Source organism: Salvia hispanica, chromosome 2 (assembly GCF_029641045.1).
Source record: "Salvia hispanica isolate PSC_SH4W2 chromosome 2, Shi_PSC_v1, whole genome shotgun sequence".
Taxonomy (NCBI): Eukaryota; Viridiplantae; Streptophyta; class Magnoliopsida; order Lamiales; family Lamiaceae; genus Salvia; species Salvia hispanica.
This window is the reverse complement of record NC_142693.1, coordinates 34,949,607-34,965,193: the sequence shown is the minus strand read 5'-3', so window position 1 is coordinate 34,965,193 and position 15,587 is coordinate 34,949,607. Positions and strand designations below refer to the sequence as shown.

Genomic DNA, 15,587 nt, shown 5'->3' with positions numbered 1-15,587 from the left:
GGATTTTGTTAGCATAATCTTCTCTTGAGACATTCGTGAAACACGTTGCTTGAACCAGTTGCGGGATGAGGAGAAACGGAGGCGAACTCGTGTTAATACGGAAGTGAATCGAACCAGCTCCCTCCATCACTGATCTCCATCCCGAAAATGCACAACACTCTGATTCTGAATAGAGAGATTCAGTGCATATTTACGCAAGAAATGCTGATCAAATTTTGAGAAAAAAAAAACAATCGAACAAGAGATATGATTAGACATAGACATCAATAAGAGAAGCTATATAATTTGATGTACATTTATAAGCTATATAACGTTCAATTTTAAGCTCAATCATATTCAACTAGCTCTTAGTAAAATCTATTTTGTCAAAAGTCATCACTTAATACTCGTATCTTATATACTATTATCATTTAATAATATGGAGTCAAATTTGAATACTAGAGTGGTATTGAAAAATGAATATAAATCAGGCATGGAATGATCCGATCCGATTCCTGAGCCATGTTGCAAGATTTCGTCTTTTATCTAGCAAGAAGAAGACAACAGCAACAAAAGAGTCCTCAAATTACCCAGCAGCCAACCATTGCTGATAACAAAATACCCCACCATCCCTTCTTCTCTAAATCCTTCCTGCCACGTGTAACCCCAATATCCCGTCCTCTTCAAAATTCTTGCTTATTTCTCAAAACCCAGAGGAAAGGAGGGAAATATCAACTGTCTTCCCTTTTCTTGTACAAGAATTCTTATTGATTTGCTAAAAAGGAAGAATCTTGATTAGTGCTAAAGAAAATGGCATCAGCAGCTGTTTCTTTGGGTTCGTCAGCTTTGATTCAAGGTGGGCTCACAGCTCAAAAGCTCTCTCTTGCAACCCCCACTTCTCTCACTATTAGAAGGTACGCGATATTTCTTCACATTCTGATTCACCTCTATTTTTATCCGCGAATCCCGAGTTATAGTACTTAATTTTGATGGTATGTTGCCCAAATTTCTTGAATTTTTACGACTATGCTTATCCGGTGTTTCAACTGGATTGATGATTGATGTGGTCGGGGGTATGTATGAATCAGAATGCTCATTTCAAGAACTTGAATTTTGGGAATCTATAACCTGTTTGTGAATATGCTTCTTTGACCTTTGTTTTTTCTGTTGGGAAATTTAACCAATTATGAGCTATTGGGCTTGAAATGTTTAGGTCCCTTCATGTCTTGTTGTGTGATAAGCTCAACTGCAGCTAAGATGAGGACAATTTCAGATTGAGTGAATAAGATTTCGTGTGAACAATTCTTGAGCTCGATTGAGTGAATAAGATTTCTCATTCTCGCGATTCATTTCTCAAATACAATTTCATCTTTGATTACACAAATAGTGATTCAATCGTTACATGTCTTTCTTACATTTTGATACAGGAGAAGATCTAGAGCTGTAGTTAAGGCAACTGCTCGAGTTGATAAGTTTTCCAAAAGTGACATCATTGTGTCTCCATCAATTCTTTCTGCTAATTTTTCCAAACTAGGAGAGCAGGTATATCTTCATTTCTCAAGCCTGAATCTTAATAAACTGTTAGATCTTACAAATTACTCAAATGGCATCTGTTCCAAACAATTCAAGCATCAGTTTGGCCTATTTATATAGAGGTGTTGATTCCTTAAATCGTTTTATCATACAACTAGGTCAAAGCAGTGGAGGTGGCAGGTTGCGATTGGATTCACGTTGATGTGATGGATGGCCGGTTTGTGCCAAACATTACGATCGGCCCCCTCGTAGTTGATGCTCTGCGCCCTGTCACTGATCTCCCATTGGATGTGCATCTGGTAATCCAATATTTGAGTTTTTAAGCCTTAACCTAATCAATGCCTTGAATCAACCTATTCTTAACATTATCAAAGCTCGGCAGATGATTGTGGAGCCTGAGCAACGAGTCCCGGACTTCATCAAGGCTGGAGCTGACATAGTTAGCGTTCATTGCGAACTTGCTTCAACCATTCATTTGCATCGTACAGTGAATCAAGTAAGATTTTGAAATGGTGCTCTCATGTTCAGTATGTTGTGCAACTGTTTCCCTTGTTTACATATTTGCACCATACCATTGAATTTTTAATATAGAAAGTACGTTAAACCTCTGGTATGTCGTTCATTTTTCGGAAATGACATGTAGACCATATGTTGATTAAATGAGACATTATTGGGAAATTCGAGTTAGAAGTATGTCCACAAGGAATTACTTTATCTATTGTGTTAATGAAGTTTGTATACTTCTTTTTATAACATGTAAATGAAATGTCAGACGAACTAATAATACTTACACATTTGGTGTCTTTTTTCCAGATTAAGAGCTTGGGTGCTAAAGCCGGAGTAGTCCTGAACCCTGGAACTCCATTGAGTACCATAGAATATGTTCTTGATGGTGAGGTTCGCGAAGTCCTAACTTGAGTATATACTCTGCCAAGTTGCAACGAGGATGTTCGTGATTTCTTTCTTAACAAGTTGATGCCTGCTCCTTACAGTAGAGTATGTGTAGCAGCTTAAACGATGACTGGATAAGAGCTAACTTAGAATAACAAGAATGACATATTTGATCAAGAGGAATGGTAATATATCATTGAAATTTGACACTTAAAGTTTCATAGCATGGGCGAGCTAAGAGAGTGCAAATATTTAAATTCGTGAATCTGAGACGTAGTTTCTGGGGCCACTATTCCAACTGAATTACCTTCTCTCTGGTTGATTTTTTGTTTGAAGAGTGCATAATGGTGACATTATTTTTATGAAAACCATTTTGATGGATAGTATGGCTCTCATACTTGAGCTGCTATCTCCAGCAGCATGTGTTCAGTTCAGTGGATTAATGCATTCTCTTTTTGCTTTTACATAGTGGTTGATTTGGTATTGATTATGTCTGTAAATCCCGGGTTTGGTGGGCAAAGCTTCATAGAGAGCCAAGTAAAGAAAATATCAGATTTGAGAAGTTTGTGCGCTCAGAAGGTAGTGTTAATGTCTGTTTACTTTCTTGCATGCAATGCTGTATATTTCCCTTACCGTTTGAAAATATTTCATTACAGGGAGTTAACCCATGGATCGAGGTAGATGGTGGAGTTGGTCCTAAAAATGCTTACAAGGTCACTACCTTGTCTCTCTTCTGTTTATCAGTTACTGAATATTAGGATAAACAATGTGAGACTTTGTCCTCAACATCATCAGTATTAGAATATCGCTTGACCGAACTTCCATAAACATACTCACTTCCAGCTTCTCACCTTCGAGGGGGAGGATAAGGGTAAAAAGCATATGATCCTGATCATCACCTATAAATTAAGACTAGATATGGTCTTGAAATTTGAAATTTTCAGTTTACCATTGTTTCTCCATGTGGCCTTCTTGTTGATCCTTGATAGTTATGATCTTTTACCTGGGCTTGTGAAGAAAGAGCCATTAGTGTTGTATAAACTAATATAACTTGTTGCAAAATGAATGCTGTGTCGGCAATTCAGGGAATCGGTTATGTAGATTTTCTTTGGGATGTAGTTGAGTTAATTTGCTTTTCTTATGGGGTATTTTATGCATTTGTGATGGTATATTATTCTTTAGTTTTGGGCCTTAAGGGAGTATAGATATCAGAAGGGACATGATCTGCTTTTAGTTTTTCCTAATTTGGCCATCCAATTGAAACAGTGATTTTTCTTGAGGTCATATCACGAAATGAAGAATGAACCAGCGTGCAATTTGTTTGATTGGGGGATTCTTTGACTCGAAAACTCGTGTTTTAACAAGGTCCTCTGTAGATTCCTAGGACATCTGTGACCACTGTCTTGCTTATCTTTTCACTTGGATTTATCTATTTTAATCCAGAGTTCTTTTTCATAGATGTCCTTGCTAAGGGTGGTTGTTATTATCATGTATTGACACAGGTAATTGAGGCTGGAGCCAATGCATTGGTTGCTGGCTCTGCTGTTTTTGGAGCTCCTGATTATGCTGAAGGCAAGGATAAAACTGCTTCATTCGAAGTTTATTCAAAGTATCGGTACTAGGTGATAAAATCTAAGTTTCGTCTTCTGCAATTTTGTTTTTGCAGCTATCAAAGGAATCAAAACCAGCAAAAGGCCTGTAGCAGTTCCAGCATAAACTTTCATTTTGGATCTGTACTTAGGTTCCATACTCTATTTCAAGGTATGATCTTGTTATGTTTTTTGCTTTAAATGTCTCAATCTCATTTTCTCTAACCATCTCAGAACAATGTGATTTTATACTTGTATTCGTTTGCATACGACACACGGAACCAGATGGAGGAGAATACATCAAAACAAGTACAACAAGAAGAGTGAATTCAGAAGAATCATGGGAGTACCGTTTGTAGTATAATTTGAATGATGTTCACCATATTATTTTGACTTGTAGAAACACATGCTGCAACAGCTACTCCAACGCTTGCTTTTTTGTCTTTACAAAATGTATATTACGTCATTGACAAAAAAATGAGCTCATTCTTATCCTCCAAGCTTGTCTCAGTTTAAATTGCTAAACAACAAAACAAGACACATTCTTTCAAAGACTTTTAACACATTCTTGATAAAATACTTGAACCTGAGATGATGAGCTTTGGTGACGATGATGATGCAATATTACACCTAAAAATCATCGCGACACTTTTGAGCCGATGCCAAGTATGCAGTCTCCTGATATCCCTTCTCCAATATCTTATACATAAATTCATTCGGTAGTATGCCCTTCTTCAGCATATCTGCTTGCAGCAGCATCACCGGAAACACACGCTTAGCTCCAAAATGCCCCTCGACCAATGCAGCATAATCAACAGCTTCTGGTTCCAATCTTCTCCTCATGTCCGAGAAAAACTTGCTGGCTTGAAACACTCGACCATTTCTGCACAAACTGCTGATCAGGATTGAATATGTTACTCTAGTAGGCAAACAATGCGCATCTGCTTCAGCCATAGAAGCTTTGGTTTGTTCCAAGAAAAAACTGGTTGCATTATTGATCCTTCCATCCTTGCACAGCCCATCAACCACACAGCTAAGTGTGAAAGCATTGGGTGCAACGCCAGCCTCTATCATTTCTCTGTGCAGCTGAAGAGCTGCATCGGCATAGCCATTCTTGAAATGCCCGTCGATCAAAGAAGTATAAGCAACCACATCAGGCTTGTAACCCTTGATTCCCATTTCATAGTATAGCCCCATCGCAGCCTCCAGCTTCCCTGCTTTGCAGTGGCCGTTTATCAGCGTGCAGAAAGTAACCATGTCGGGCTGTAAGCCCGCTTCCATCATTCGTGAACAGAGGCCCACAGCCTTCTCCATGCTTCCTTTCTTGCAATATCCATCAATAAGAGTATTATACACCACAGAGTTCATCACCACTCCTGCCTCATTCATCTTACTGAACAAAATCTCCGCATCCTCAACTCTACCGGTTCTAGAATACCCCTTCATAAGGATGCCATACGTGACAACATCCGGAGAAATACCAAATTTCTCCATCTCCACAAGCATAGCCTTAGCAGCAGATAAGTCACCAGCATCACACAAACCATCCATCAAGCAGTTATATATATAGATATTGGGAACAACATTAAACTTCACCATATGCACAAAATAGCTCCTAAAAGCTACAAGCTCCCCAATCTTGCTAAGCAAGTATATCAAAATACTATAGGTAACAACATTTGGCAACACTCCACCATCCAACATTGCATAGTACAACTTCCTCACTTTCTCAACACATACCATCTTAGCATATCCATCCATTAATACATTGTATGTGTAGAGGTTAGGAGCCACGCCACACTCCATCATTCTCATAAAAGCAGCCTCAGCTTCCAACATCTTACTCTCCGCGCATAAGCCTCGTATGAGGGTCGTGTAGATCACAACCGTCGGTTTTAATGCCCTTTGAACCATCTCTTCAAGTAACAACCTTGCTTTCTCTGTATCTCCTCGATCGCAGCAAGCATCGATCAGTATCCCATAAGTCACCTCACTAGGCAATAAACCATTCGAAACCATGTCGTGATAAACCTCCCACATCAACTCAACACGGCCCGTCTTCAAAATGCCGTTGAGAAGCACGTTGCAGGGCTGCACCGGCGGCAATCTCCCCATCTTCCGGTACACCCAGTGCCCCTCATCGGGGAGACCCTTCTGGCACAGAGCGTTGATCAACACTCCAAACACATTGCCGCCGCAATTTGAATGCTCAATCTGATTCAGCGCGGTGAAAATCGATGAACACACCTTGTGGGGTTTCCTAGTTTTTCTCAAGATTTCGATGAGGCCTTCTATCAAACACCTTGCCTTCACGTACAATCTCTTCCCGGTTAGGAAATGGACGATGGCGGAATGAAGTTTCAGGGTCTTGGCCGGGTTTATGGTTGGTGAGGCCGAGTTGAAGATCCTCAGCGCCTGGCCTGTAGTAGAGGAACTGAGAATCGAAGCGACCAAATTTGCGAGATACGGTGGTGAAGACTCTGAGGGTAAAGACGGAGTTGCGGAAGAAGATAGGAACGCTGCTGGGGGATTCTGGTTGAAGAAAGGCTTGATTTTTGGAGGGAAAGACTTCAACTTCAACATTGCTCCGGTGGAAGCTCTGAGTTCTTGTTTCCCATTAACAATTCCGACCAGTTACGGCATGAATTTGAATGAATGTGGGTTGGATTTGACAGAAATGTGTGATGGAGGTGGGAATTCGTCGGAATTAATGTTGTCGAGGTGAAGTGATTAAGCTCAACACTCTTCGATTAGCCTCCACCAAATCAAAAATTGGTTAAGGAGCCCACTTAACCTGATTACATGATTTAATGACGATCAACGGGATAAATTCAAATTTATTTATTATAACTAGATAACATTCTGTATTAGATTTAGATTATTTCCCATGATACACTAAAATCTAGAATGAAATAAGTTAGTTGCTTTAATAGTATTCTAAAATACATATCTTTATGTTTATACTAAATCAAAATAAAAACGTTTTCAAATTTTATTAGTAAAAAATGTATAATATAGATAATATTTTAAGTTTGAATTTAGTATAAATTATTAGAGTAAAATGATATTTGATGTAACATTTATTCTAAAATGAGTTTAAGTTTAGTGGAAAATTGTTAGTAATGCTCTTAGTTATTAATTATGGTAATTGACCGAATCAAAGATACAACAACTACAGCAATACAAATTATTATTAATAATAAGTAAGTACTCTTTGGACGTGCCTCATCTCATGCGAAATGGATCACCTACTACTTATCCTACACCATCCTCTACTCTACCTCTCACAAACATAAAATATGATGGTGGGCCCCTCACTTATGTTTGTAGGTGATCCGGACTGCATCTCATGGAGGTCGAGTCCTACACAACTATCCACACGATGGTGAGCACGATACGAGGACAGAAACGGCATGACGCCAGCGCGGTCGACTGCATCCGTGCTGCGTTCCCAGGGGGCTCGATGATAGGTGCACCGAAGTTGAGATCGATGGAGATTCTCGACTCCTTGGAAACCAGCTCCCGGGACGTTTACTTTGGGTGCATAGGATACTTCTCTTACAATCAGACGCATGGGCGGACCCATGTAGAAATAGGGTGGGGCTAAAGCCCTTAATAAAAATATTTTCAAAACTACTCCATTTTCTTTTATAAATTTTTAATATTTATTCGAATTTAATATAAATTATTATATAAAATCCCTTATAAATGATCTAAAACAACAAAAATATGACTTTAGAACAAAATTTAGAAATTACAGCCCCTAATCATATTTTTTTTGGGTCCGCCCCTGACCAGAAGTTCGACCTCAACATTGTCATCAGAAGCATCGTCATCCACGAAGGCGAGGTCTCCATAGGAGCCGGAGGTGCTATCACGGCTCTATCGAATCCGACCGACGAGTACGAGGAAATGGTGCTAAAAACCAGAGCACCAACCAAAGCTGTTGTAGAGTATCAGAGCAGCATCCTCTCCATAGATGGTGAAACATGACAGAGCATCCATTGCACGATTCAATGGCCGTGGATCTGTCTTAGGCGATGTCGTTTTGCTCGTTTTTCGTTCGTGTTGATTCACATATTGTAGAAGAAATAGTCTGCAGATCAAGAGCTCAAAGCTGAATTATGTTTCTATTGAAGATTAATGTATTTCCCAGATTCATGAACTAATGGTCCAACTTCTAGTATTAATTCTATGTATTACTTTAATTATGATACATGTATTTGTGTAGGTTCATCCAACTAGTGCATTCCTACACTAGTATAAATAGGATGATCCTTGTACTCATTTTTCATTCAAGTATTCAACAAGAGTTCTCTACACAAAGTATTCACCTTGTTGGTCTTGTTGCATTTATCTCCACATAAATTTCCAACAGTTTCATATTCGAACTTCGAACTTATGATTTCAAGAAATTCACTCAACGTTTAATTATAAACCAGATTAGTGAGAGAGCAAAATTAATTACATTGAAGAGGTTTTTGGATGGCTGGGGTGATTGTTTTTTATAACATAGTACCAAAATGCGTGAGCCATGACTGGATATTGAACATTCAGTTTATTTTTATTATAGTGGATTCATAGTTCTACAGTACTACTACTATGTCTTTTGACAAATGATGTGATGAAAAAAGAAGTGTGTTTACTTTGAGTAATCTGTTGCATTGCACGTAGGATAAAGCTAGTGTTATATATTAACACTCCAAATTGATCTATTTACAAAAAAGGATACGTTATACAAAAGAGGTTTATCCCGCGTTGGCACTAAGGTATGCTGCCAGTTAAGTTATTGAAAGACAAATCTAGAAGCCTCCGAGAGCGAATGCAGATGGAGGTTGGAATTGCTCCGGTTAGGCTATTGTTTGCGAGAAACAAGTAAGCATAACCAAACTCGAATGCTTCTGAAAGCAACGGAAGCTTACAACCGTATAGAGTGCAAGTCTATTGTGTTAATAGAATAAGATATATGGTAAGGCTTTTGAAAATCTGTCAGAAGATTAAGAGAAAGGTTCAAGCTCACAAGTTCCATTTCCCAAATCCAGCTAGGAATATCCCCTCCTATATAATTGTTTGAGAGGTCCAACTCCGACAAGGATAGATTTCTAAGATCCGGGAAATCGTACAGATTGCAGGAGGACATCTGAAATGTATATATCCGGGGATATCCATACGAAGTTGGACTTGCGGTGGATGTATCAACAGACAAGTTGTTGTTAGAAAGAATAATTTCCGAAAGATTTGCAAGACTTGGTCCAGTTCAAAAACGGCACTAAAGAAGTTGGTAGAGAGCTCGAGAATTATCATGCTTCGAAACTGGAAGAAGAAGTTAGGAACATGACCTTCAATCCTAATACTGCTCAAATCTAGAAAGAGAAGGGTAGAGTTGTTTGCAATGGGAGAATCTTCGATTTGTCCACTGAATTGGTTGTTGGATAGATAAAGAGATATAAGTGAAGGCAAGGCAAAGACATGGTGAGGAACAGTTGGTTCCAACGAGTTATGCCTTAAATCTAAGTGAGTGAGCTTTGCAAGGCCTTGGAAATGCGAATCAGAAAGTGAGGCGGTTAGGTTATTATCACTAAGGTTTAGGAGCTATGAAGGGATGGGATTGGAGCTGTGAGGAAGTTACTTGACAAGTCGAGTTGAACTAGGTTGGTGAGGTTAGCCAAGGTGTATGGAATCGGTCCCATGAAACCGCACTCCGACAGATCAAGGTATGCCAGATTTGTGAGACGATGGAATTGGTAGGGAATCTCACTTGTGGTGAAGTCGTTGCGACAAGTATGTGAGGTTGAAAAGGGTTGAAGAGTCGCTGATCCGGCCGCAGATGTCGTCCTTGAAGAGGTCGAGGACGATGACGTGGCCGAAGTCGTCGCATTTCACGCCGGCCCATTCGCAACTATCATGCGTCGCGTTCCAGCTCATTAAACTGAGTGGAGAGGAAGAACTCTTGAGCTCAAGTAGCAACTTCTTTTGATCATCGAGGCATTGGCCGTTGAGAAATACGACGAGGAAGAAGAAGACGAGGAAGAAAAGAAGTGAAGAAACTGTCATTGCAAAGAAGAAGAGGATATGTGCGATGGTGGTGGGAAGAGTTGAGTTGCGGCACTTGGTTTCTATATTGGAACTACAATTAAAGAAGAAGAGGATATGTGCGATAGCTGAACTACAATTAAGGGGGTGTTCAAGTTACTTAAAATGAAATGGGCAGAATTTAATCTGATCCAGATTTTCTACTGTTCCATCAAGTTATATTCCAAGTGTTTCTAGTGTTCAAAATGTCAGAAATGTATGCGGATGTGGGCTTTTCATTTTTTTTCCTTTTTTATTTAAAAGGGCCCATTTTGTATACTTCCTAAAGTGCCCTCAAAAATTTTAAAGCCTGCCACCGCAAATTTTCTATGCGGCAAACCTTTTCAATTTCAATGCAATTTTGGGGATAAATAAATGGGCGCTACAATTGTCTGCAAATTGAGGAAGCCAAACGGAACAATGCAGTCGGGACACCCCCAAATCAGACTTGAGCTCCGCCGCGGAATCGATTTCTGCAAATCTAGCGGGGAACGTAAGCAACGGAAATTTTCAGTACAACCCCAAATCAGAGACTTGAGCTCCGCCGCAGAACTGCAAATCTGTGGTTGGGTCGACATTTTTTTGTAAGCCGGAAAACGGTGAGGGCTCTCTATTTTGGGGTTGATTTAAAAATCGCAGGGGCTAAATGGTAATCTTCAACTCATTTCTGGATCCGAATTTCTAGGCAAGAAAAATAACGCAACTCCTTCGGTCGTTTAGAATTAGGCGTATTTCAGAGTCAAACAGTGCGGGCCGGATTTGTTCAGCGGGCTTCAGTAGGTTAAATCGTGAAACTTGAACAGCCACCAAGACCAAGAAATAAGCCCATATCTGCTCATTTCGTGAAACTTGAACAGGCCCAAAACTTAGTTATCAACTTAAAATACTACCCCCTCGCCGCCCATCCTCCCGATCTCGGTCTGTCCTTCGCCGCACCACCTCCCTGTCTGGGCCTTCCCCCTTGCCGCTCAGCATCTCGAAGCCCTGGACCATGACACGGAGCAGAGATTTGGGAGTATTTGAGTGAAACTAAAAAAAGTGGGAGAAGCTTATCTTACTGTATTTGGGCTTTTCTCCCCTCAGCTTATTTTTCTTTTTTGATTTATTCTATAATGTAGGAGAAAATAGCGTGTGAATTGAGTCTGAAACCTTTGATATAACTATGTAATAAACTCAATTTTAGTAAATAATAAGGTAGATGAATTTGATGAAAAACTCAATTTTCCCCCCACTTTTTATTTTACTAGTATGAAAAACTAAACTCTTCAAAAAGTGGTATTCTTCAAATAAATTAGTTTAAAACAATTTATTTGGAAAAAAAGAAATGATGTGTAGTTGAACTGTCTATGCTATACTCGGTCGGGATCACCTACAACTTTTCCTACAACATCACCTACTCCATCCCTCATAAACATAAGTAATGGGCCCACCATCATATTTTATGTTTGTGAAGGGTGGAGTAGAGGATGCTGTAGGAAAAGTTGTAGGTGATCCGGAGTGTGCTATACCTATGACATTGATTGATCTATATGTGACTAACTTATATTTTGATTTTATTTTATTGGTTAGTTAGATTAGGGTAATAATAAGCTATACTATCTCATGTGAGCTTCTTATGTAATCACTACTCTCGTTTGACATACGTTTAGCGTTGTTCGTTTTGATTTAGTATATATTTAGTCTGTATCTAATAAATTAAAAAAATATTATTGAGATTTTTAATTTCACAAAATTCATAAAAATCAAAATTTGATTGTTATTTTATTATTCTTTTTAAATTATAGAGAAAATGAGTAAATCAAGTTTTGATTTTTTATGAATTTTATGAAATAAAAAATTCCAATAACATTTTTTAATATATTAGAATCAAACTAAATATATAAATTAAAATAACAACGTTAAACATGCATTAAACAAGAATGATATTCACATAAGGCACGTATGATAGTCGGTTAGAGTATATGTATATTCTACTTATATACTAATGATTACTTCTTGATTCGGACAGCTTTCTTGATTTTGTCAATCACCTATCACTAAGAGCATCCGCAATGGTCGGCTAGCGACCGGCTAGCCGATTCGTCGCGCTGGCCGATCGGCTAGCCGAACCATTGCAATCGGCGAGGGCGATTTCGGCGAGCGGATCGGCGTGGGCTGGCCGATCGCTCGTCGCTGGCCGAAGCGCTAGCCGATCGGCTAGCCGCCATTGTGGAGGCCCGATCGGCCAGCGCCGAATTTTGTTTTTTTTTTTTAATTCTTTTTTTTAATTTTTTTTAATTCTTTAAAAAAAAAAAAATTTTAATTCTTTTTTTAAATTTTTGAAAAACTATATAAACGCGATTTTCTCTATCTCTAAATTTCTGTACAAGAGCAACATCTAGCGATGGACAACAACAACTAGTCCAATACAAAATTAAGACCTAAAACAGAAACATGGACAAACTAGCGAGACCCCCGTTCGGCTAGCGGCAAACTATAACAGATTCAAGGTGGCTCGTGTGTGGAAGCCCAATTTTTTTTTTATTATGTTATTTTTATGATTTTTAGTTAATGTACTTTTTTTAATTTAAATATAAAATTAATGAATTTTCCCGTATATGTCTCGTAAATCTAATTTCGTATTTTTATCGTAATTTTAATTCCGTAAATGTAGTATATTTTGAATTATTTTTATTGCGGCTGGCCTATGGCTAGCCTATGGCTGGCCTAAATCTGATGTGGCAGGTGGATTTTTTAGTTTTGCTGACGTGGCAGGGGAGAGAATGGCTGGCCTATTGCTGGCCTATGGCTGACCTAAGCACCATTGCGGATGCTCTAATACAGAGTATGGTGCAATTTCTAGATTTAAGCAGAAATTAATACTGCCACCAGGCATCAATTAAAGACTGTATCTAAAACTATTCTTAAGGGCATCAATTAAAGACAGTAACTAAAATTATTCTAAATATGATCTAAGTAACTTAAATAAGTAGTATTCCCCCAGCTCTGCAATAGGAATTATATTCTGTGTGAGTATAAATTTTACTCCCTCCGTCCCGCTTTAGCAGTCCCATTGACTTTTCTGCTATCTTTTTGTAAAAATGATAAAAAAATAGTTAAAAAGGAGAAATGATAAATTAAGAGAGAGAATAATATAGAGAAGAGTCTTATCTACATTACTGTCTCTCTTACTTTACCATTTCTCCACTTTAACAATTTTTTATCATTTTTATAAAAAGATGGCAGAAAAGTCAATGGGACTGCTAAAGCGGGACGGAAGGAGTATAAAAGATAGTGGATTGGAAAAGTTATTAGAATATAATATCCATTTTTTCATATTAATATTATAATAGAATGGAAGTGAAGTTAGTTAGTGGAATGTAAGACCTACATACCATGATAAAAGTGAAATGTGACTCTTATTGTGAAAATTATGAAGTATAAAATTTAATGTATTAATTCAATTCCAAATAAAGTACTCCCTCGTTCGTGAAATAATATCCCTCCCTTAGAGCATCCTTAACGTTGTGGGCATAGGTTGCGCCTGGTGTCGCAGGTGCGTCCCGGGTCCGTGCCCAGTTCCGGCCTGGCTCGGCGATGGAGCTTCCAGGGCCGTGACCTGTTGCGTCCCGGCCCGGCATAGGAGGGGGTTCGGGCCGGACCCGGGCCCCAATTTTGATTTTTTTTTTAATTCGAAATTTCTTCTATAAATTCCACACTATTTTTATTTCTATTCTACTTCATTTTCTCTCCTTCGCAAATATATCTGTAAAAAATGCCTCCTCGTTCGGATGCTCAAAGAGCAATCGAAGCTCAAATTTCCAGAATGTTAGAAGAGGCGATACCCGCAATCCAAGAGGAAATCAACAACGAGGTTGCTCGCTACCAAGCTGGTGTTCAAGCGTGGAACGAACAACACGTCCGCGTACCACGGACTCGGATGTATATCCACCGAGACCGTGAACAAGCTCATTTGAGGCTTTTCACATATTATTTCTCTAGATATCCTCGATGGAGTGATCAGATGTTCCGTTGTCGGTTCCGGATGCAAAGGACTTTATTCCTGCGCATCGTCAACGCAATTGAAGCTCGTGACTCGTATTTCATGCAAACCACCGATGTCGTTGGCCGGCAAAGTGTATCAACTTTGCAGAAATACACATCTGTCATACGTCAACTCACTTACGGAACTAGTGCAGATATGTTCGATGAGTATCTCCATGTAAGCAAACATACTAGACGAGATTGTCTAGCTAAATTCTGTCGGGCATTAATCGAAGCATTCAAGGATACATACTTCAGAAAGCCAACGACTGACGACCCCCAGAGGTTGGTGAACATGCACGAGCGAGGACATGGCTTCCCGGGGATGCTAGGAAGCATTGACTGTATGCACATGCAGTGGAAGAATTGTCCAACAGCTTGGAGAGGACAATACACTAACGGGCATATGGGCACGCATCCGACGATAGTGTTAGAGGCCGTTGTCGACCAACGATTGTGGATCTGGCATACCTACTTTGGTGTCGCTGGTCGAACAATAACCTCAATGTGTTGAACAAGTCTCCATTGTTCAACAATTGTGTGTCGGGCGAGCGTCGGTACAATATGGGTAACTATCTTGCAGATGGAATCTACCCTCAATGGCCCGTGTTCGTGAAGACTATCACATGTCCGATAACGCCGAAGAGGTCATTGTTTGCCCAAAATCAAGAGGCGGCGTGGAAAGATGTGGAGCGTGCATTCGGAGTCCTCAAATCACGGTGGGCTATGGTGAAGGGAGCGGGCCGTGGATGGCACTGTCCACTAACCGTCGACATCATGTATGCATGTATCATAATGCATAACATGATCGTTGAGGACGAGAGAGAAAATGTCATGGAGCGACGATGCAAGCTCCAGCACCGCTAGTAACCACGTTGTCTCCGACCCTCCCGTGTAGGGTGTTCCTCCCGACCTGCACAATGTCATGGCCCGTTCAGCTGCGATGTGCCAAGAAGAAGCACACACTTCGCCTCCAAGCGGATCTAATTGAAGAAATTTGGACACGCACCAACGTTTTCCAGTATTGACGTTTTTTTATGTTTTTTTTTTAAATTTTCTATGTTGTAATTTTCAATTTCCGAATGAAGAACGAATTTTTCGTGTTTTTAATTGTTCAACGTTTGTTATTTCACGCGTAAAAATAGGTTGTAAATTGTGAACAGTACAATTTAATAGTTTTGGTCTGGATGAGACCTGAATGAGGCCCGCAGGTTAGAGGAGTTGTGGCCCGAGACTGAAATTTAGGGGAATGATGGCGTGAAGGGAACTTGGAACCTGAAACCGGAACAGAGTTAAGGATGCTCTTTTGTCCATAATTTAAAGTCTCATTTGCTTTTTTCCATTTTAGGTAATGGGATTCACCATTCACCTAACTCATATTACTCATATCATATTGCATTATAAAATTAATGTATAAAAGTGGAGTTCACATTTCTCTAACTTATTTTTACATAATTTTCGTAAAGTTGAACAATTTATTAAAATCACGTCGAGTTAAAA

At 39.3% G+C, this 15,587-nt stretch overlaps 3 protein-coding genes across 4 annotated transcripts; 2 read left to right on the top strand and 1 right to left on the bottom strand.

Annotated features, from left to right (window-relative positions):
- The first annotated feature begins 643 nt into the window (after positions 1 to 643).
- On the top strand, positions 644 to 4,492 carry LOC125200891 (ribulose-phosphate 3-epimerase, chloroplastic). Of its 2 annotated transcripts, none has more exons than XM_048098714.2 (10): positions 644 to 893; positions 1,407 to 1,521; positions 1,671 to 1,811; positions 1,895 to 2,008; positions 2,326 to 2,404; positions 2,873 to 2,982; positions 3,060 to 3,116; positions 3,906 to 3,975; positions 4,070 to 4,164; positions 4,227 to 4,492. In XM_048098714.2, exons 1-9 carry the CDS (start codon positions 790 to 792, stop codon positions 4,117 to 4,119), a joined length of 840 nt encoding a protein of 279 aa, XP_047954671.2. In that variant the 5' UTR covers positions 644 to 789; the 3' UTR covers positions 4,120 to 4,164; positions 4,227 to 4,492. The 2 variants fall into 2 exon arrangements, with proteins under 2 accessions (XP_047954671.2, XP_047954670.2); XM_048098713.2 differs by having other exon boundaries at positions 645 to 893; positions 4,278 to 4,492.
- Positions 4,321 to 6,769, bottom strand: LOC125200890 (Pentatricopeptide repeat (PPR) superfamily protein). The gene has a single exon (XM_048098712.2). It carries the CDS (start codon positions 6,573 to 6,575, stop codon positions 4,623 to 4,625), a length of 1,953 nt encoding a protein of 650 aa, XP_047954669.2. The 5' UTR covers positions 6,576 to 6,769; the 3' UTR covers positions 4,321 to 4,622.
- Positions 6,770 to 13,818: 7,049 nt separating this feature from the next.
- On the top strand, positions 13,819 to 14,601 carry LOC125193603 (uncharacterized). Its single transcript, XM_048091438.2, has one exon. The coding sequence runs from the start codon at positions 13,819 to 13,821 to the stop codon at positions 14,599 to 14,601; it is 783 nt and encodes a 260-aa protein (XP_047947395.2).
- The last annotated feature ends 986 nt before the right edge of the window (positions 14,602 to 15,587 follow it).